Genomic DNA, 21,493 nt, shown 5'->3' on the forward strand with positions numbered 1-21,493 from the left:
ACAATTAAAATGACTGTGGTCTCTCTCTGATAACCGATCTGATAACCAAGTCGGCAGGTAGCATGTATAACACAGACATGGTGGACAAATAGGTGATTCATATCCCAGGCAGGACGGGGCAGAAAGGTGAGCAATTTCATCACACTACTTGGATCTGCATGCAATTTAACGTAGGAATTATTTATTTCTGGAATTTTCCATTTAATATTTTTGGATCATTGTTGACCGTGGGTAACTAACTGAAACCGCAGATAAGGGGGACTACTCTATGTAGGTCAAGGTAACACAACCAGGGGTGCCCAAGCCAACTACAGGCACCTGCTCATGGAGCCTTCTGGATTCAGGTCTGGGCTCTGGAGCCAGACAGACCCGGGTTTGAGCTACTTACTAACTGGAGAGCTTGGAGATGTCACTGCATTTCTGAGACTTATTATAGGCTGAGGATAATAACAGTATTTTCTTTATGTGGTTGTTCTGAGGGTCATGTGAAATAATGTATGTATATTCATTATAACATAGTGTCAGCCATGATAATAATACATTACAACATGCTGCTCATGCGTTTTCCTTTAGCAGTTATTTGTGGTAGTTCCAAAGCGCAATTCACGTAAGACTTCTTTTGTTACACTCCATGTTACTACTCTCTTTTAGTCCAATGCACCTAAAACAGCTGGCTCTTCCATGTTTGGGGGCTTGTTAGTGAAGTTGTTCTCTCCTCCCCACCTTTGCAGCGAGTAAACGGGAGACCCTTCTCATCCCCCGCACTCCTCTGGATTCCCCCAGGCCATACGCTTTCAGGAAATGTTGATTATTGAATGAATGGAGCCAAGAGGGAGGGTCTGCTCCCAATACAGCCCTAGTACAGTGCCTGGCAGTTATATTCTGGAACAGAACAAGAGCTCAGGAAAGATTTATGCAATGAATGAATGAATGCACACAATGCCTAGGAGTAAGGGTTCAAAGGCATTTCTGTATTCCGTGCATATTGCTTCCTACACAGTAAGCGCTCACTAAGTGGTAGCCATGTATATCCCTGGGCGAGGCTTATAAAACCTAGTGTAAGAGCTCAGCCTCACTGTGCATGGGTACAGGGGTTCGAATTCCGCCTCCTCTTCCCCGCTATGCGACCTCGGCAAGTGACTTAATCTCTTTGACTTAATCTCTTTGTGCTTCAGTTTTCTCATCTGCAAAACGCGGACAACGGAGTGCGACCTCCACGAGACACTCCCCGTAGCATTTGAACCTCCTGCCTGGCTCACAGCGAGCCCCCGCCACGCCAGCCGGCCTGCGCCGATCGGGGGCACAGGCGAGGGAACTGGAGCCTTCCGTTGCGGCCGCCACCGGCGTTCCTAGGGCTCGCGGTCGCGCCCCGCAAAGATCTGTGCCCCCCGAGGGGCGGGGCGCGGCGCCCACGCGAAGCAGCCCACCGCCGCCTCGGCCCCGCCAGCCGCCGCCCGCCCGGGAGCCGCGCCACCCGCACTTCTTTCTCTCCTTCTCCGTCTTCCTCGGTCTCCCGGCCGGAGAACCCGGCCACGATTAGCTCAGCAGCGCCGCCCGCGAGCCGCCGGCGTGCCGCCGCCGCTCCGGCCCCTCCCCCGCCAGCCCCCGGCCCCCCCGCGCGGCCGGCGCCCGTCACGTGACTCGGCGCTAGCCAATGGCGGGCCGAGCCGCGGTCGGCGGCCGCCATTGCTGTCAGAGCAAGCGAGCCCGGGGAGGGAGGAGAAGCGAGGCTGACTGGGGAGAAGGGGGGGGTGGGGGAGGAAGAGGAAGGAGGGGACGTCGCTCGGCTGCCGGGGTCGCCCGCTGGCTTCGTCCGCACCCCCCCCTTCGCGAGTTCGCGCTCCGCGGCGGCGGCGGCTCCGAGGCGGCGGCGGCGGCTCCGGGGCTCGCCTCCCCTCACGCGCCGGCGGGGGCCGAGGGGGAGTCGGTGGCTGGAGATAAACAAGGCGGCGGCGGCGGCGGCTGAGGAACAGGGAAGGCGGAGGCGGCGACCGGCCCGCAGCGCCAGCCCGGGAGGCAGCAGCGGCCCTGAGAAGCGGGGAGGGCGCCGGGCCGCGCGGACAGCGCCCCCCGCCGCCGCCGGAGCCCCGGGAGCCGCCGCCGCCGCCGCCCGAGCAGGAAGGAGCCGCGCGGCCGCCGCGGACCCCCCCGCCGGCCCGGGCCCGCCGCCCCCGGCGCGGCGTCGCCGCGGCGCCTGCCGCCAGCCCGCCGGCCCTCGCGCCCTCCCCCGGCGGCGGCGGCGGCCCGGCCGCCCCGCGCTCCCCAGCGAGGCGCCGCCGCCCGGCCCGGCCTCGCCTCGGACGCCTCGCTCCGACATGCCCCGCTCTGGCGGCCGGGCTCGCGGAGGATCATGACTGCGGCAGCGAACTGGGTGGCGAACGGGGCGAGCCTGGAGGATTGTCACTCCAACCTCTTCTCGCTGGTGAGTAGCCGGGCTGCGGGGAGGGGGGCCGTGTCGGGGGGGGGTCCCCGACCTCCGCCGCCGACCAACTTTCTCCTCCCGCCGCCGGGACTTCGCCCCTCCCTCGCTTCTCCCCGCTGTTCGCCTCTTGCCGATTCTCCCCCTTTTGGATCGTCTCTCCCTCGCCTTGGATCCCATCCAGTGTTTATTTGGCTCTTTAAAAATCATTTGTGAGCGCGGCGCTCGGCGTGGAATTTGCATGTGGAAGTCTCAAAGCTGCTGATTCTGGGTCGCACTTCGAACGCCCACCCTCTGTTGCAATCACACCCCCCTTCCCCTCCCTTTCCCCCCTTTTTTCCCCTAAATGTGAAAGGCTTTGCCTTGTGCTGCCCGCGCCTGCGATAAGCAGCCTTCTCCCCCCCTTGTCGGATCGGCTGCTCGCCCGCCCGCCTTTTGAATTTTTTAAAAAAATTCCATAATGACACCTGCAATTTCGCCCGAAAACAGTTGATTGAATGCGATTGTGTCAGTAAAGGACTCTTGCACACCAAGCTCCCGCGATTGTAAACATCGACAGCCGCCTGCCTCTCGGGGCTTACTACGCTGGAGAGCCCTAAAGCCATTGCACCGAGCCGACGGAAGGTGGAGAAAGCTTTTTCTTCTTTCTCTCCTCCTGTGTCTTTTAAAAACTGTTTTCTCTATCCTGACAACGAATCCACACACACACAAAAAAGCAACAAGCTGGGCGGTTTGATAACATCGCTTTTATCTGCCTTCGCCTCTCTCGCGCTCTCTCTCTGATAATTGACAACTTTTCCTTCGGATTTGAATCGCCTGCCTTAATCTTGAAGCAGTTAGGGTGTCAATTGTTCTCCGGGAAGCCTGGCACCCGACGAAGGCGTCTAGATTCATCGAAATTAAAAATGTATAGGGCTCCAGCAACTCTTCCTTGGCGGTGGCAGTGACATTTGGTGGTAAATGCCATCTTTGCTTTTTATTGGGTCGTATTACCTAGCTCTGAAAACATTCACGTTGTTAAACCTGGCGTTTAGGCTAATAATTGCAGTGCGTGGTCTTTAAATATGTGCTTTGTGCATGAGTTACTGTATGTATAGCTATGTGCCCGGGAGACTACGAATTTGTTTAAATATTGAGCAAAGATTTGTAAACAGATGTAAGGCAATTATGTTTCAAGCGTAGAATATAATTGGAAAATTGGCTAAACGGTTTGTTTAATTTAGCCTTAAAAAAAAAACCAACTTATTTTAAGTTGTGTACCCTTTTTGGGGGGACTGCCTTTTGGACAGGATGCATTTTTGGAAATTGTTTTCTGTAACCTCTGCTGTAGATAGAAACATTATTTGCTCTTAATCCTTGTTTACACTGGATAAATAATTTAGTGTTGAAATTGTAATTAGTTACATTTAATTATGAGTACCATAGATGCTTTTTTCTTTGAGACTAGTGGGTAAATACAAATTCTTGCCAACTTTTCAAATGTAAGTGTTATTTTATTAAATATGTTTCATTATGCAGATTAAAAAAATCAAAACATGCGATTTTTATCTACAAGACTGGCATAGTATCCTTGCTTTCACTATAGTAAGATCAGGTCGATTTTTTTTTTTTCTCCCAGCATCTTTATTCAGATATTTAATCTTAAAATTCAATTATAAGTTGTGATTCTTCCTCTCAGTGCTGATGATTTTCACTTGATCTTTTGATATATGGGAATAAAACTCATTTTTCCTTTTCTCCCTCTCAGTCTATCATTTAGTGTCAGTCAAGTTCAGGGACTTTCATAGATTAGCAAATATATTGATTAAGGGGTATTTAAAATGGTTTTTGTTTGGCGGCTGGTGACCACATTGACACTTTAACAGGTAATTAAAATAACCAAGTAGACCAATGTTAGTGAGCAGGGATCCTCCAAATTACCATATATCATGCTGACTGGTAATGTCTTATGTATATGGGGCTGATTTATATACAATAGATTTTGTAGACAAATGAAAGTATATAATGTGTGTAGCCAGTCTGTAGGATATATTTCTTTTATCTTTCTTTTAAGCTTAAGTAAGGATAATAATGTTAAAGAGATAAGATGCTTGAGGTTCTTTTGGAGAAACAAACAATTTTATATGAGAGGATTCTGTACTTTATGGCCTAGTAAAGGTTTGTGCTTTGAGTATTTCTGTCCTAAACCTCTTTAAACCAGGAATTGATTTTTGAATATACTTTCTTTTTTTTTAAAACAGAATTACTCTTTAGTTTGAAATTTGGAAATTCAGAACTGCAGAAATGCGTGGGTTGAAATTTTTTAAAGGACTGAAATGTCTACATTCACTTGTATGTGGCTGGTGGATAAGTTGCTAATTTTCTTTAAAAATTATGACTCAGTTAAAAAGCTGCTGATTATTGTAAACGTTTCTCATTCCAAACTGAGAATTTTTCTTGAAAATCACACAAAGCAACAACCTAGAATATTAAAAATATGTTGCCTAAAGTACATTGTATGGAATAATTAATTCCAAACGTGATAAAATCATCACCTATTCAAAATAAAGCATGTATTGTAAGAACTCTATGTACTTAATAATAGCATATATTTTTCTTTTTGGTCTGCAGTTTTCTGAGCAGAGAAAAGTATTGTTTATAGAGAATTTACCCAGATACTCACATTTACGTGGATTGAAATATAAACCGGAGATTAAAGTCTGTACCACAGTAATGACCCACTGACTTTGTATTACCTTGAGGTGTTCATTATGGTTTAGCAAAAGTTGATTGTGCAATCAGGTGCCTTAAGATTTTTGTTAGTCCTTTACTTATTTTGCTTTCTGATTTTCTACTGCATCAGTTTCTGTGGCATCAAATTTCTTAAATTCTCTGTCAACTCCTGCCCCCCTTTCCTAACATGAAAATGCCATTGTGTATACATGATATGGGTCATTGTATATTTCTTATTCTTACTGTTGTGAGATTTGTAGCTACTGCATTAAATGCATGCCTAGCTGTGCCTTTGTGACTCCAAACTGTTTTCTCATGCTGTCCATCAAATTTCTGGGAGACTCTTGTTATATATTCACTCAGTTATAATTCATTTAAGTGTGTTAAATCTGCCTTTTTGGAAACTGGAACAGTGCACCCTATGGTATGTCAACTCACCCTTGTGTGAAGACATTATAATTTCCAGATGTAAGTATATCTTTAGGTTTGTTTCTCTACTGAGATGATACAGAGAAAAGCAATTTTGTATCCTTTAACTAGATTTAAGTATATACTCTTTGATATGAAGCAGTCTAATTCTTAGGTATGTATGATCCACATTCATGTTTTATTTGCTTGGAATCTCCCTGACTATGGGGTAATTGGGTGATGATATCAAATTCTTCCTCCCTCAATTGAAACACACATACACACATTAGTACTTAATTCCTATCAAGGACCATTAGTTCTATATTTGAAACTTTTAAGGTAATCTGTTGACTTTTTTTTTCTTAAGAGATTTGTTTTTTTGCAGAAAGGGAACACAGTTGTAAATGTAGAAACTTTGAGATCCATTCTTTTCAGCTAGAACCAAATGGGGCGTACTATTAATTGAAAATGAGGAAAAGACTGATTTCTCTAATCTTCTCAAGTGCCAAAATACATACACAGGGTATTTTTTTTTTCCATCCTAATTTCAGTTTTAGTATTTACATTTAAAACATCTTTTTTTCACGATGGTTCATTTTCTTTAATGAAAATGTTTATAATTTGCTAATGGGTGTTTTTTGTTTAGCCTTTTGTTGTTAGTAGCACATGGTGTTACAGTATTTATATATTTTTAATAGCAATAATTGCCACCCGGTAATAGTTGCCATATTAACCTCCAATTGCTAGTAAATATTTTTAAGTACATAATAGACAGCAATTTAAGGCATAGTGTAACAGTTTACTGGACCGTTTTAAAGAGCCATTTGTACGTGTGATGAGTTCATAATTTTAAAGAGAAAATAATGTACCCAAGACTTGCATGTTACAAAATATGTTGCTGTGTTATTGCTTGAAGTGCACATTGAGAGGAAGTTAGGTTGGGTCTGTTTCTTCTTTGTGAGAATAGAGACGGGGTTCCTTTAGGACAGGGAGGGTTTATTGCGTTTATGCCAGGTGCCTGTATAGCTTAGCACTGTTTTTGGAATGTTTTGGTCATTTTTTTCATGATTGGATTAGGTATTTATTTGGAAAAAATCTCTTAAGGCATTCCTTTAAGTAACATTAAGTTATAGTAGTGGATTATATTAATTAGGTATGGAAAAATTGATTCATCTTTTTTGTTCACTAATTTAGCCTACCTAGTTAATTGTGAGTTAATTGTATTCATCACACTTTCAGAAATCTCTTCTACTCTTGAGATTAATAAAGAAGATCCTCTGTCACCAGTTTGTACTATATGCCATAAATTATGATAACCTTTTGCAAAACATAGTATATTCTGTAGTTATAGTTGTCAAATTATTTAAAATTGAGACGAAACTCAGTGTACATAGTAATAAGATTGCCTATTTCGATTTTGTTTGTGAACAGTTAATTCAACTGTCTCTCAAAGTTTGATTCAAAGATACAATAGACATTTTTCTCAGATTATTTAACTTATTTTTGATATGGATAAAATAGTACTGTTCTCCTTTAAACTAGTAGTAGAAGGTGCTGATTTGTTTTTTTCTGAGAGTGGGTGATACATTTATTTCACAGATGCTAGCCAGCCAGTGAGGGAGGTTAGACAAAGTTTATGATAATTTGTGATATGGTTGAATGTTAGGTATTATTACTGAACTGTGCATTGCAACCATTTACTAGAAATGGAGAAAAAATTTCTGCAACATTGCTTAGTGTCATTTGTTTAAAATGTATGGTGTACTAATCTGCTTTCCAGACTCTGTGTGTTGTGTAGTGTTGGCTACCAGAATTTTCTATTTTGTCATTTTATAAACATTCCTATTCTGAGAAATTACATTTAATGCATTGCAAAGTGAGGTAATTAGGTAGCCTCAAAATGTGCTGTGGGGTATAGTTTTTAAAGAGCATTCATACACATAATTTGTTTCATAGGACTTGCTTAGAGTTTTGGAATTAATGAATCAGTATTTGTAATGTATTCTTGGAATTTAGGACTCCCCCCCAACTGAGTCATTGAACTTCTTTTTGATCTGGTTCAGATAATTTCCTTTTATAGTATATGCTTTCATTGTTTATTCGAAAGATTTGAAGGTGTTAGCTTTATTCTGTTGGGGGAATTCACTTCATTACATAGGGGAGATGATTTTCCATTAATCTTGGTAAATATTAACATAAACGGGGAATTGTAAATTCAGACTTATTTGCATGAATGAAATATGTATGCCTGCCCACTTTTTGTTTAGTATAAAGTCACTTATGTACATCATCGTTTTCTATCTTTGCTTTAGTTGATATGAAAATAGTTTTAAATTTTCTTAAAATGTTGTGACTCATTTATTTCAGAGACAGTTCCCTTACTCTACTACATTGTTTTGTTATTTGATTTTTAAAATCATCTGTTGTATGCAATAGATTCTGTCCTCTTAAATTGGCTGTAGTAGTCTTTTAGGAACTCCTGTTTTACTCGTGTTTATGTTAGCATGTTTTAGTTATGTTTGTTGGAGTGGAGTTGTTTTCCTCCTTTAAGCTAATAAAATCTTTTTAGAGTACATTTAGATTCCAGTCTGAAAAAAAGGAAAAAGGTGACTTTTTTCTTCTTCTTTTTTTCTAGATGAGAATCTGTTGTGTCCAAGGGAAAATATTATGTCATTGGCATCTCCATACTCTGGTTTATTATGTGTTTTACTTTCTCATTCTAGATGAATTGTGGTAGAATCTTATTAAAACCGTATTTCTACTACTGTGAAACAGCACAGAGCCCTGGTTGACAGCTTTCTACATTTTGTACTTTTTTCAGTATGGCGAAATTCCATTACTGTTAAAAGAACCTCCGGAATTGATTACATTAAAATTTCATTTGTGTCTTTATTTTACATAGTTTAACTTTGTAATGTTAACTTAAAAATGAAAAAGGGAATAAAGGGGAATATCAAGAAAATTAGGTAAAATTGCAGGTAAATATTCTTTTCTCAGTCTTTACTAGATCTCTTTACTGTAATAATTAAGTCTTAGTTTGTATGAAATCATTGCATTAATTGGATACATTTAAGACATTTAATATTAAAATTATATTTGAGGAAATGATTTGTTTCAAATAAAATAATTGTGAACAGAAATTTTATAACATTGAGTGGAAATTTCAAAGATTGGTCATCTAAAAGAGTATTAACTTTCATTACTGTAACCCTCCCATTCCCAAAGAACGTCGATAAATTTTTGAGGAAGTATTTTTTGCATAAGACACATGAAGCTTCCTCAGATAGTTCCACATTGTTTTATTAAATAAGAAAGGTGATTAAATCCATCTGGGTTTAATTTGAGCTAATAAGTAAGGTATTCAAAAGAGTGTAATTGGTGTGAAAAAACATTTTGAGTTGGCAATTCTCATGATTGAATTTTAATGTCCTAAAGAGAAATAAGGAAAACATATATCTAACTCAGGAACCACCGCCTAGGTTGTTTTTTTTTTTTTTTTTTTTTTTTTTTTTGGCATGTGTATATGCCTGGCACAATCCTACTCATCTTTTAAGTAGGTCAAATGTCACCTCTGTGAAGCTTTCCCTGACTCCCACAGGCCGAACTAGTCACTCTTGCTCCGTGTACCTCCTTCTATGCGCATCTGATAAACATATGAGCTTCTGTAGGGCAGTGACCCTGTTTAAGTCATCTGTGCATTCTCTTCATAGTTAGGTGCTCATTAACTATTTGTTAAATGAATGAATTACTGGACAACTATTCTTTTCTCTGTCTTACTCCCTAAGGGCGTTCTCATTGCTCACTTAGGTCCTGATAATAATTATGTTATTTTTCTTTGAACTTACTTAGATGTTATTTAGCTCTGTGTTCCAAATATATATAATCTAGGCTATACGAGTATGGATTGTGGCCTGGTAATATTTTAGATGAGTTCTAGAAAATCTTTATTAAAGAGGATTCCAACTGATCAAGAGATGTGTGCTTATCGTACCTCAAAGGGATAGGAATTCACTTAGTACTTAGATTTTGTATAGTGTCAGGCAACCGATAGCCCTGGAGATTTTGTTTGGGGCTTCATCCGGGATTCTTTCATTTCCATTGTTTAAGCTGGTTAGGAGGGCTTTTGCTCAACCTCCAGTTTAAGATTACTTTTCATGAGCCCAGAAAAATGGACAGTGAACTGACAATAAGGAAAGTTGAGTGGTATTCAAGTTTTTTCTAGTGATTGATCAGATCAGGTCGGTTGCATAATGGTTCTGTGCCTCAGTTTCTCCTTCTGTAAACTTGATGCAAGTGTGGAAGGCAGGAAGTGTGCAAAATCATTTTGAGTGCTTTTTAAGGAAAGTACTTTGGGTGACTAGATAATGTTCTTTAATAGGAAGAGACTTCTAGCAAATTACAACCAACTGAAGCTTTAGAGTAGCCCTTAGGTAGTTAACCAGGAAGTTGAAGTGGCAAAATTGCTTGTTTTAAGTATGGCAGTTAGGTTGTATTTGTTCTTTGTTGGGGGGAGTAGAAGGTTTAATTGTTCTTGTGTGTCCTCAAATAAGCTATGATTGAGAAGAAAAACTTGCAATTCATCTTTAGATGTTACTTTTCATTTGTATGTATGATTCATAATTGCATAGTGTCTTTAATATGCTTGGTGATTGTGCTGTACCAACCCTGAGCTATGACTAACTGAGATTGGAAATTGAACTGTGGCTCTTATTTGGTAGTTTAAGCTATTAATTCCTTGGCAGCTCTGCAGTACTCTTTGAACTTTAAATAGCAGTTCTATTAACATTTTGAGATTTGTCTCAGGAATGTCAGAAATAGTACTTAATAAATATATTTTTCTTCTTAAAGACCAAATCACGTTTTAGTCTGACATACATGTCACAACCCTTACTATGTTTGAACGAAGTATGTATCCTCAATTACCAGCTAATTTCTGTTTTCCATTTAGTAATGTGGCAACATCTAAAAATATAGTTGAGACCTTGCTGAAGCAAGGAAAGCTGCCCACTCCACCTCTCACATTTGTAGTTTTTGTATTAGTCATGTTGAATGTGTATAATGTCCCAAATTTTTATCCAGCAGTGTAGAGTGTTACATGGAGGTGATCTCCAGCCTTCTAAAATATTACAGAAAGTTAATTTGTAAGTTTGTGTTCACATAAAAAAAACAACTCTACCTTTCTGTTGCTGCAAATGATGGTTGTTAGCCTGTTTACATTGTATTGTACTTAAATACTTGTGTTAGAGAACTCAACTGCTGTTTATGGCAGAGTTTTTATGGGAATGAACTTGGATTTATTGTTCCTGGTTAGAATGTCAGGAACACCTTCCCTCTGACTGTGGTGCTGGCCATCGGCGCAGGCGTTCCCTAAAACCCTTCTTGGCTCCAGGCAGTGGAAGTGAGGCCGGCCCAGGCTCCAGGCCCTCTCCTCGGCCTCGGCCAGGATTTCCCTCTGAAGGAGAGGCTGGAGGAGAGTGTTGAGCGGCGAGGATGGGCCTGGTGGGAAGCGCAGCAGTTGGGGAGGAAGCAGTGAGACAGGTTTCCACTTACTTTCCTGCAGGAATTTGCTGCTGCTTCCTCTTTGCTGATAACACTTATTAAAACGAGAGTAGTGGCAGGTCCTGTGATGTCCTTAGGAAAAGATTTTGTATTTCTTCGCACTTTAGCTCTTCCCTTACCTTTTTCCCCCTTCCTTTACTCACCACCAGAGATAAGCTTTCTAGCTATTTTGTGTGATAAATGAGTACTTCTGAGCCCCAGTGAAACGAAAAAGGAGATGGGTGTGTGTGTGGGGGGGTGAGATTAGATGGGGCAGCCAATAAACTAGTTTTTAGAAATATTAATTTTTTTGTATGTTATGTTTGAGAAACTTGGACATATAATTCATTTTTGAATAATATGCACACGTTTGAAATGATTAAAACCTGGCTTGGGTTTACAGAAGGGTTAAGGGCCTTATATGTGAGAAAAAGACCTACATGTACTATTTAACTTGTAAGATGCTATATAGCAGGGGTAGAGGGAGAGCGGCATGGACAGACAGTATGGTATCTTGTAGCCAGAAAACTCAGGAGGGGAGTTTTAAACTGGATTTTGAAGGAGTGGATGGATGTGGTTTGCTAGAGAGGAGTGGAAAGGACATTCTTTGGAAGCTCAGTTGACAACTCCTGGGTCTGTCCTTCAGAATATTTACTGAAGTGGTATGTAAGAGAGCATTTCTAATTTATGGTCTTGGTTCTTGGTTTCCTTTTAAAAAACAGTACAAAAACTTATTGAAATCTAATTTTTGTTAAGTGGAAAATTTGAAGTGGGGGCAGGCCAATTTAGATTAAGAAATGGTAATGTTAAAATCATCAGTTTTCTAAAATAATTCAGTTCTGAACTTTAAAAAAACAGTGCTATATTACGCAAAATGCTAATGACTAAAGTGACAAATATTTCAGAAACTGGACAGACGTGAATCTTAAATGAGCAGATGGGATATGGAACTAAAAGTGGGAGATAATCCAAGATGATATAGAAACTATTATGAGAAATGAATTGAGGGAAAAGAAGTGTGTTAAATGCTATTACGTTTAATAATGTGTTTAAAAGCCTTTCTAGGATTGCTCTCTTACATAGACAAATTAGAACTGTTGAACTGTGTAACCCATCATTCTTTAAATTTTGTGCATTTAAAACAAATTAAATTTTGGTCTGGGATTATTTCTCATGAAGCCTAGACATTTAAGTCATGATTGTATATGTTATATGTGCCTTAAGTAGGCAATGCAATTTGCTTTCTCTGACATAAAAATAAAGAAAGAATAATCATGATTTTTGAAAGGCAGTTTTGGTGCACTTTGCAGGAGTGAGGTAAGGGGTGAAAATGAGGAAGTTTGCTATTTGGGCAGTTTGGTACTTAGTTGAAATCATTACATTTGACTGTTGAGGGTAGAATCTAGATTATAGTGGGTTGTTGAATGAATGAATGCTATACTTTTCAGTTAAAGAAAGTTTATTGTAAAGCAAGCAGGAACGTGGGAGTGGGGAGGGTAAGAGGTTGAAAGGTAGATTGAAAGAAATTTTTTAGCAGGTGAGAGCCTCATTTGTGTTTGTGGACTTATGAGTAACAGTAGTGGAGACACAGAAAGAAAGATGGAAGAAATTTAAAAAGTTGATGGTTGATTAAAGAAGTTTGGCTGGAGATGGAATCAAGAACCCAGGTGATGGGGTTAGCACAGGAAAAGATTAAGCCAACCTCTTTAGAAATAAAAGATGTGAAGGTGTGAAGGAAGTGGGGCCAATCTCAGTTGTAGCTTGAGTATTTTTTAAATTCAAAGATTAAAGATAGTGAGCTTGAGCCTGAATAAATGTTTTTTAAAAATGTTAGCTAAAAATTGTGTGTTTTGCTTGATGTGCTTGTTGCAATCAACTCTCTTTATTTTTGTTTCCCTTTAGTGGTCATTTTAAGTAGGTCAAATATCACCTTCTTAAGTTACACAATTTATAGTTATAAAAGTGATTTTGAGGTAGTCATACCAGAACTGATACATATCTGCCTAAATGAGAAGTGTTTTTCAAAGTGAGCCCCCTTGAAATGGGTCAAATACTGATGCCATTCTTCATAGTATTTTTTGGTCCTTTTCCTTTGGAATTGCTTTTAGAGACAGTTTAGTCAACCAGCCCAGAAAATCTTAGTTTAAAGGATGTTTCTTTGGTCAGTATCGTGTCTTCTCTCTTTGTAATTTATTATCTTAGTTGTGTTTTCTGCTCTAAATTGTTGCCTAAGTCAGCAATTCAGTACCTTCTGATGGGAGTCTTTCTGATGATGAGCAAACACCCTGGGAAGAGCCCTCCTTTGGGCTGTATTGGCACCTGCACATTGTGGTTGTGTGCCAAGAATCCTGCCTGCGTGTATGGCTGATCCCAGGTTCCCAGTCTAGTGCTCAGTGTGCTTGGTTTTCGTACAGTGTCCGTGAAGGTGGATTCAGTGGTTCATTGATTAGTAAGACTAGATATTCGGACAAATTAAATGGGGGTAGCATTTTTGCTTTCTGAGGGTCAAGGCAAATTATCACCAGGGGGAGTAAAATTGTAAATTGTACCCTGTCTAGCAAACATCAGATATTATCCTGAGGTCCATTTTTGGTGAGACTGAAGTAATCTTTAAGGAAAGCTTTGGGATAAATAAACGTATGTTGTTGAGATAATCTCTTAAGATTTTAGTAGAAAGTTTGGTCTATGAGGCCAACGCTCTTAACCATTGCCCGTTTAGTGTTGCTTTTTACTCATTTGAGACTGCCTAGTAAGCCGTCTGGCATCCCATTCATGTGGTTTCTTTCCCAGTGGAAGATCCGGACAGTGGCACTCATCTATTTAGGGTTTCACTTCATCGTGCTCTGCCTTAATAGTCAGCGTTAGAGGAGGTGTAGAGGCTGCTTTACCATAGCAGGCAGCCCCTATCAGTTGTTTAGATTACCAGTTGCAGTGGCAAGTATTCTTTTCTATTTTTGAATTCAGGAATATAGTGAGAATTTTCTCAGCTTTGTCTCTGTATTCTTCAGATTACATAGATGATTTTACTTCTTTCTCTTTTTAAAAAGTATTTTTCACATTAAAAAAAGGGAGTTGAAATCCTATCAAAAGTGTGGTGATACAATTCTAGACCTGTAAATGTTTTTGGAAAAATTACTTACATGATGATTATCCCAAACAAATAACAACGGGCTCTTTTTAATTTTACAGATTTATGTAACACCTGAGCAGTTTAACATTTAGAGTTTATACGAGAGCATAAATCTACATCTTAGCTACTGATGACCATAAATGTTTTCTGAAATACACGTTCTTAACTGAAGTTTAAATTATTAAAAACATTTTTCAAAATGTATTGGTTTACATACAAAGTGTAATCATCTGCATGGATTGAATCAAGTTTTGTGATCCCGAATAGACTAAATTCATTAGTTGTCCATAAATTACTTGAGAGAGATACCTATGATATTTTGTTGCTGTTTGGTGATAATCATAGTGAAACTGAGCTTTGTAACCCAGACAGATGGTGCTATTCTTGAGTCTGTCTGCAAGATCCTATAACATTTAATTAAACAGTGGAACGTTTCTCAGGAGAACTCATACTTTGATATGTAAGCTAATAAACTGGCTTCTTTAGTAAATTTTATTTTAAAAAAAAGTATTTGTTCTTAGGAAACTTTTCTAATGAGTCTGTTAAGATGAGTAGTTTGTTTTGGTAGTTTATGATAAACTCAAGGAATATTCTAGATGGAAAATGAATAGGGCTCCCTAAGGTAGGCGCTTAGCTTCTAAAGTAACTTTGATTTTGTTGCCAGACTTTCTCATATGGTAGGTGTGATACACTGTTAAAAACCCAAAAGAGTTGACTTTATTTCCAGAAAACAGAAATTTGTTGATACATGGTAATACTCATTTTAGAAAATAACTACTGATCTTAGATTTCTTGTGATCCGTCTTACATTTTAATATTGGAACTGCAAATAGATTTATAAAAATTTTTTGGGGGGAATGTTGGGTAACAGTGTGTTTTTCCAGGACCCATTAGCTCCAAGTTAAGTCATTGTTTTTTTTAATCTACTTGTGGATGGCACAGCTCACTGGCCCACGTGGGAATCAAACCGGCGACTTTGGTGTTATGAGCACTGCACTCTAACCACTGAGCAAACCTGCCGCCCAAAATAGAAATACTTTAAACTGCCCAATTCTGTTTTAATACATTATGTGGATAGCTATTTTGTAAAAGTTTGAGTTTGGTGGTTGGGATGAATAAGTTTGTCAGTTATGTAAGTAATTACGTATATAATGCATCAATAAGTCATACAACAACATTTCTAGACATTCTTGGAAATTACTCCTTTTTAAAAATTTACTTACCTTTTATTTAATGCCTAGTCTTTAATAGATGGGAGACAAGATCGAAAGGTGATGTTTGGTGCCAGACTGGATGACATGTAGGAACTGAAAGCTTATTCTGTATGCACATGGGAATGCCGAAAGGGTATTATCAGCTTTATGATTCAGAGAGAAAACTCATGTGGGCTCTGTGGAGTGTGGATTGTAATAGCAGACAAACTGAAGGCAGAGAGAAGGCTCTTAGAGTAGTCTGGATGTGAGAAATTATGCAGGGCCAGGAGGCATGGAGAGAAAGAAATATGGATTCAGGTAATATTTTGGAGGTAGAATTGACAGGATGTGGTGACCAATTCTCTGTGTCATAGGAGAGGAATCAAATGATGGTTTTGTGGCATTTGCATTCTGTGTATGCATAACAGGGAGGAACAGTTGGCAACACCCCTGAGCTGTAGTTAGCAGAAGACTTACACTTTGATTACAGGTGTGTACGCCTATGTGTATATGAAAGTATTCACTGAGCCCTACAGAACTCAAACCTTTAAAATTAAGTTTCTACAGAAGCTGGGGACAGAAAGGCAGGGGACTGTAAAAATAAAATAAAATCAAACATTAGCGTTTATAACCTGCCAATTTTCAGAAAAGATTGGAGGCAGTGAGAATAATATTTCTCTTTTAAGTTGAGAGAAGAAACACTTATAAGAGAAAGGAGGTGTGGAGAACAAAGGTGGGGAAGAAAGGAGAAGGCAGGACTCGTGGGATGGGTGGTGGGAATCAGAATATTTTGGCAGGAGAGGAGCTCATGAAATTTTGATTATTAGAAATGGGCACGGAGAAACCTTAATAGGAAAAAGAAAATGGAGGAGGTACCCTAACAGCAGTTGGCTCTCTCCGTCAGCCTTTGTTACATAGGCCTCTGCTTTCAATAGTGGTAAGCTCAGAAAGCATATTACAATTTTTTTCTTTGCAGATCTGCTTTGGGATGTTTTCATTTAGTTTTTTATTTAAAAGATTTGTTTATATTAATTTCATATCAGTGATGTTTTTGGTAGGAGGATGAAATAGACTTTTACCTCTGTTTTTCTTCTTGTCTTTGTGGAAATTGCCAATTTTTAGGAACTGGCACAGTGGATAGAATAGGGAGGACATATGTAAAGACAACAAAACTGTGTGTGTCTTTGCTGCCTGTTCCTCATTCTGATTTTGGAGTCCTTTAAATTTTCATTCCTGTCATTCTGTTCTTTGTTCCCTCAGCACTTAGCTTTTGGATTGTATAATATTTTATAGGTATCAAGAGTGTAATTGTTATGCCGTGTCATATTTTTCCTCACATATTAGGAAAAGTTTTCCCTCCTCCCTCTCTCTCTGTCTCTGTCCGTCCCTCCATACCCCTTTTCTTTTCCAGCACATTCCTGGGCTCCCTGTGAACTGGAGCCTTCCATGCCCCTATGGCACTTTTACTTGGCAGTGCCAGTTCTTAGTTAAGCGCGTCATTGTACACATGCACTTCAGAACCTTTTGATGTAATCTCCTTGGTGTGGTGGGGATCCTCTCCAGTTGTTTTGAGTGCACTTACTGGCACAGCACGCGCTATCTATTGTCAGTTGGCTGTAATTCATTCAGCCTTCCCATGTGGGTAGATTTTTCACTTGGCTACCCTGAAGGTAGAGAGTTGGCTTTCTTGCACTTGTCATTTTTCTTTCATTTCTCTCCAAGTGAGGTTGCACTAATGAAATACAGAATTGTTCTATGAAATAAAATTTCCAAGAAATTAAAACTATAAAAAAATTACCCATAATCCAGCCACTCCATTAAGTCAGATTTACCCCAACTCTTCTGTTCTTGCTAATGTGCTTGGGTTTTGTACATAGAAGTAATCACAGTATAAATATAGTTCTTTATTCAGCTGTATGCACTAACATTTTCCATATGGTTACAATTTTCAAAATTATAATTTTAAGAGAAAAGTTTTAATTTATTTTATAAATTTAATAAAACATTACATAATTATTTTCAAGTTCAAGTAATATTGAAGGATCTAACATAAACATGAAGGTTCCCTCCCTCACGGGGAGGTAACTACCAGTAGTTTGATTTTTATTGTTCCAGGTTTTTTCTTGCTTTTGTGTATATGTGTGCCTATACACATATGCAGTTTCAAAACTGTTTTTATTAGATATGGAGTAGATAAAAATAGCATGTATAAATCATACATAAGGTACAAAGAATCACAATGCAACGAACACCCATGTATCTAATACCCCAGAGTAAGAAAAATAATATTTTATCATTTACATAGTCCTGTGGTTCCCTTCTCTTCCCATTTTCTTTCTTCTTCTTCCTTCAGAGGTAAATATTATCCAGAATTTTATGTTTATCATTTCCTATTAAAAATAGTTTTAATCATGAATGTTTAGTGTATGTGTGTGTAAACAGGGTGCCAAAAAAATGTATACACATTTTAAGAAAGGAAAAATTATTAAAATTGTAATAATATATCCTGATAGCAAAAGATGAATACAAGTCACGTTTGACTTCTGCAATTACAAGAGGTGCTCAAAGTGGTTCCCATCAGCGCCCAGATACTTCTGATTACAGCGAACTACTGCTTGAGCAATGTTGACCATCTCTTAATATGTGTATACATTTTTTTGGCACCCCCGGTATATATGTGAGGTGTGGTCAAAAAATACGGTGACTGTTTAAATAAATTTATTACTATAAAAGACGCATTATCATTAATCCCCCTCAAAATACTCCCCCTCGCTTCGAACACATTGTCCCGTCGTTCTTTGCCACTTTCAGAAGCAATTCTGGAAGTCCTCTTTCGTGTCATTAGTTGCACTGTTCTGGCTGCCTTGATGTCCTGAATTGATTCAAAACGTTTAGCTTTCATGGTCATTTTGACTTTGGGGAAGAGCCAGAAGTCACCTGGTACCAGATCTGGTGAATAAAGTGGATGAAAACACACCAGGATGTTTTTATTTGACAGAAATTGCCGTACCAGAAGTGATGTGTAACGTGGAGCCTTTCTGTTGTGATCAAAAACTACAGTGAATGCTGCTGCTGAGTGCTATTCAACTGAAAGGCAGGGATCTTCAATACAGGAAGCGGCACATCAAATCTTAGTAACAGTGTGTGACAAGTTTCAGCTTGTTCAGTGCAGTCAGTCGGGTGTGAGCTACGGTTGAGAGAAGGTGTGTTTTAAAGTGTGCCGTAAATCATCTTCTATCATGACACTGCAACGTGTCACACATTGCTTCTGGTATGTGGCAATTTCTGTCAAATAAAAACATTACAGTGTGTCCTCATCCACCAGATCTGGCACCATGCGACTTCTGGCTCCTCCCCAAAGTCAAAATGATTCAGCATAGAGGCAGCCATGACAGCGCAACTAAAGACATGAAAGAGGACTTCCAGAACTGCTTCAGAAAGTGGCAAGAACGATGGGATAAGTGTGTTCGAAGCGAGGGGGAGTATTTTGAGGGGAATTAGTGGCAATGTGTCTCTTACTTTTAATAAATTTTTTTTATTTACACATTCACCATATTAATGTTCCAACAGTGTGCAGTTGTAATTCAGTTGTATACCACAGTTTATGCATTCTCTTAATGACGAACGTATTTGTTTTAAAAAAACTAACAAATGGGCTAATTATCCAACTTTTCCTGCAACATGCTTTTCTGTTTAACATTGTCCTAGAATATTTTCAAGTCAGTAAATTTAGATATACCTCATTCTTTATTATTATTTTTTTGACAGTTGAATCCTGTTTCATAGGATGGGGTGTAATTATTTAATTATCAACTGTAATAAACATTAAGATCCTTTTTTTTTCTGTAATAGTGCAGTATACATTAAATTGATAGTTACAGCCATAAATTCTTTAAAAAGATATACCAGTTTACATTCATATGTGCACTATATAAATGTGCATTTCTTCTATCCTCAGCCTTAGTAAAACTTATTCATTTTAAGTTTTTCCATTCTGAGCATGAAATAAAACACTCAATTTTTAGTTTATTTCTAATGAGTTTATGACTATCTTTTCATTCATATATATTCTGTGAATTTTCTTATTTTTAAAAGTATTTAATCTCTAAAAAGTCGTTTGTTTTCTTTTTTCTATTTAAAATTTCTAGCCACTCACTAATAGGAACCTGTATTTCAAGTCAGACCTTTATGTGTTATGCATCGTCTCCTTTCAGAGCTTTTGCTTTTTCTAAGGTGCTTACTGAATACCTGGAACTGTTTCACTGCTTGCCGGCTATGTACATTTTCTCACCAAGATCCTATGAGATATATACCACTCTTCCCATTTTCCAGATAAGAAAACTGAAGTATGAAATGTAAGTAGCTTGCCCAAATTCACGGAGCTTTGCAAGTGATGGAGCTGAGTCACTGACTTCAGAGCATGACCACTTTAACCAGTACGTTATATTGTGCGCTCTTCTTCTTTCTAAATCAGTTTAGGGTTTCTGCGAAGCTCCCCACAGCTGTTCCAAACATTGGTCTCTTTTTTCCCCCACCCCGAGCCTTTTAAAAATTAACAGTGTAGACCATATAATTCAGTGAAAGCATGAAGGTAGAAATCACTGGAGCATATAGATTTGCCTGAGATTAATGGAGTGATAATACAGTTTACATTTTTTAAAGTTTCATCAGAGATTAATGGAGTAATACAGCTTAAAATTCTTTCCCACAGATAGGCGGATAGATTTTTCCCCCCCTCTTAGACTGCTTTATTCCAAATTGAGGAATCATTTGGAAATAAAAAATTAGGATAGTTTATTTTTTTTGGTCGATGACGGGCAAGGTAAAAACCTAGGTAACCACACAGTTTTTTGTTTTTGTTTTAAAAGATTTTATTGGGGTGGGAGGAACAGGACTTTATTGGGGAACAGTGTGTACTTCCAGGACTTTTTCCCAAGTCAAGTTGTTGTCCTTTCAGTCTTAGTTGTGGAGGGCACAGCTCAGCTCCAGGTCCAGTTGCCGTTGCTAGTTGCAGGGGGTACAGCCCACCATCCCTGCGGGAGTCAAGGAATCGAACTGGCAACCTTGTGGTTAAAAGCCCACTGGCCCATGTGGGAATTGAACCGGAAGCCTTCAGAGTTAGGAGCACGGAGCTCCAATCGCCTGAGCCACCGGGCCGGCCCCTAAATCATCTTTAGTTTATCACAGGTAGCATATTGTCCGAGATGGCTGTTCAAATTCTAGTCACCTTGGTGGCATTCTAGATAGATAGGAGGAGGAAAAGTGGAAAGGCCACACCCCCTCCTTATAAAGGAAACTTCCAGGAAGTTCCTTAGGACACATCTGGCCTTGCTTAACCTCAGGGAGGCTGGGAAATAAGTTCTTTAAGTGGGCATGTCATTCCCAGAGATACGGAGTATATGTTACTGTAGAGGAAGGAGCAAATTTCTATTTATAGTCTGCTGTTGTAGTTGGGCAAGACATCATCCTAACATCGCTAACAAACTTCATGAAATGGTTCAGTTTCCAGAAATTTCACGAGTTCTCTTTATTTAAGGTTAATAAATATGAATCATTAACTAGTGTTCCGATGTAGTTAGGCATGAAAATAATTTTTTGGAAAATATTATATACTTTATACGAGATTCACGGTTACCTTGGAGATAAGCAAGATGGTTCTTGGGCTATATTAAAAGTAAATTTTATTGAGAGTTTTTTTTTTTTTTTACATGGATTCTTCCATTAATACAAAAAGTTTTGATTACCTGGCTTTATTGAGGTATAATTTACATGCAATAAAATATACTTATTTTAAGCAAGTAAGTACAGTGTCATGAGTTTTGACAAATGTATGCATCTGTGAATCTACCACACCCAGGTAACCACTGATCTACTGTTACAGTGGATTCATTGTACTTTTTCTAGAATTTTTTTATAAATGGAATCATATATGAGTATAGTTGTCTTTGTCGGGCTTCTTATTGTTGCTTAGGTAGGTCATTGCTTTTTATTGCTAAGTAGTAGTTTCTTGAATCGATACACCACAATGTACTTATCCATTATTATGAACTTACTGGTTTTCTGCGGGGCATATGTTTTTATTTTTGTAAATAA

General features: G+C 39.1%; 1 protein-coding gene across 2 annotated transcripts in view; it reads left to right on the forward strand.

Moving 5' to 3' along the window:
• Positions 1-2,210: 2,210 nt before the first annotated feature.
• Positions 2,211-21,493, forward strand: part of MED13L (mediator complex subunit 13L) — a 271,629-nt gene continuing 252,346 nt past the window's right edge. For both annotated transcript variants that reach the window (XM_074321652.2, XM_074321653.2), the window contains exon 1: positions 2,211-2,422. In XM_074321652.2, coding sequence (XP_074177753.2) covers positions 2,351-2,422 — 72 coding nt within the window. In that variant the 5' untranslated portion in view covers positions 2,211-2,350. The remainder of the gene's footprint in view (positions 2,423-21,493) is intronic.

The sequence above is a fragment of the Rhinolophus sinicus genome, chromosome 9 (genome assembly GCF_057876585.1).
Source record: "Rhinolophus sinicus isolate RSI-liver-muscle chromosome 9, RSI-T2T, whole genome shotgun sequence".
NCBI lineage: Eukaryota > Metazoa > Chordata > Mammalia > Chiroptera > Rhinolophidae > Rhinolophus > Rhinolophus sinicus.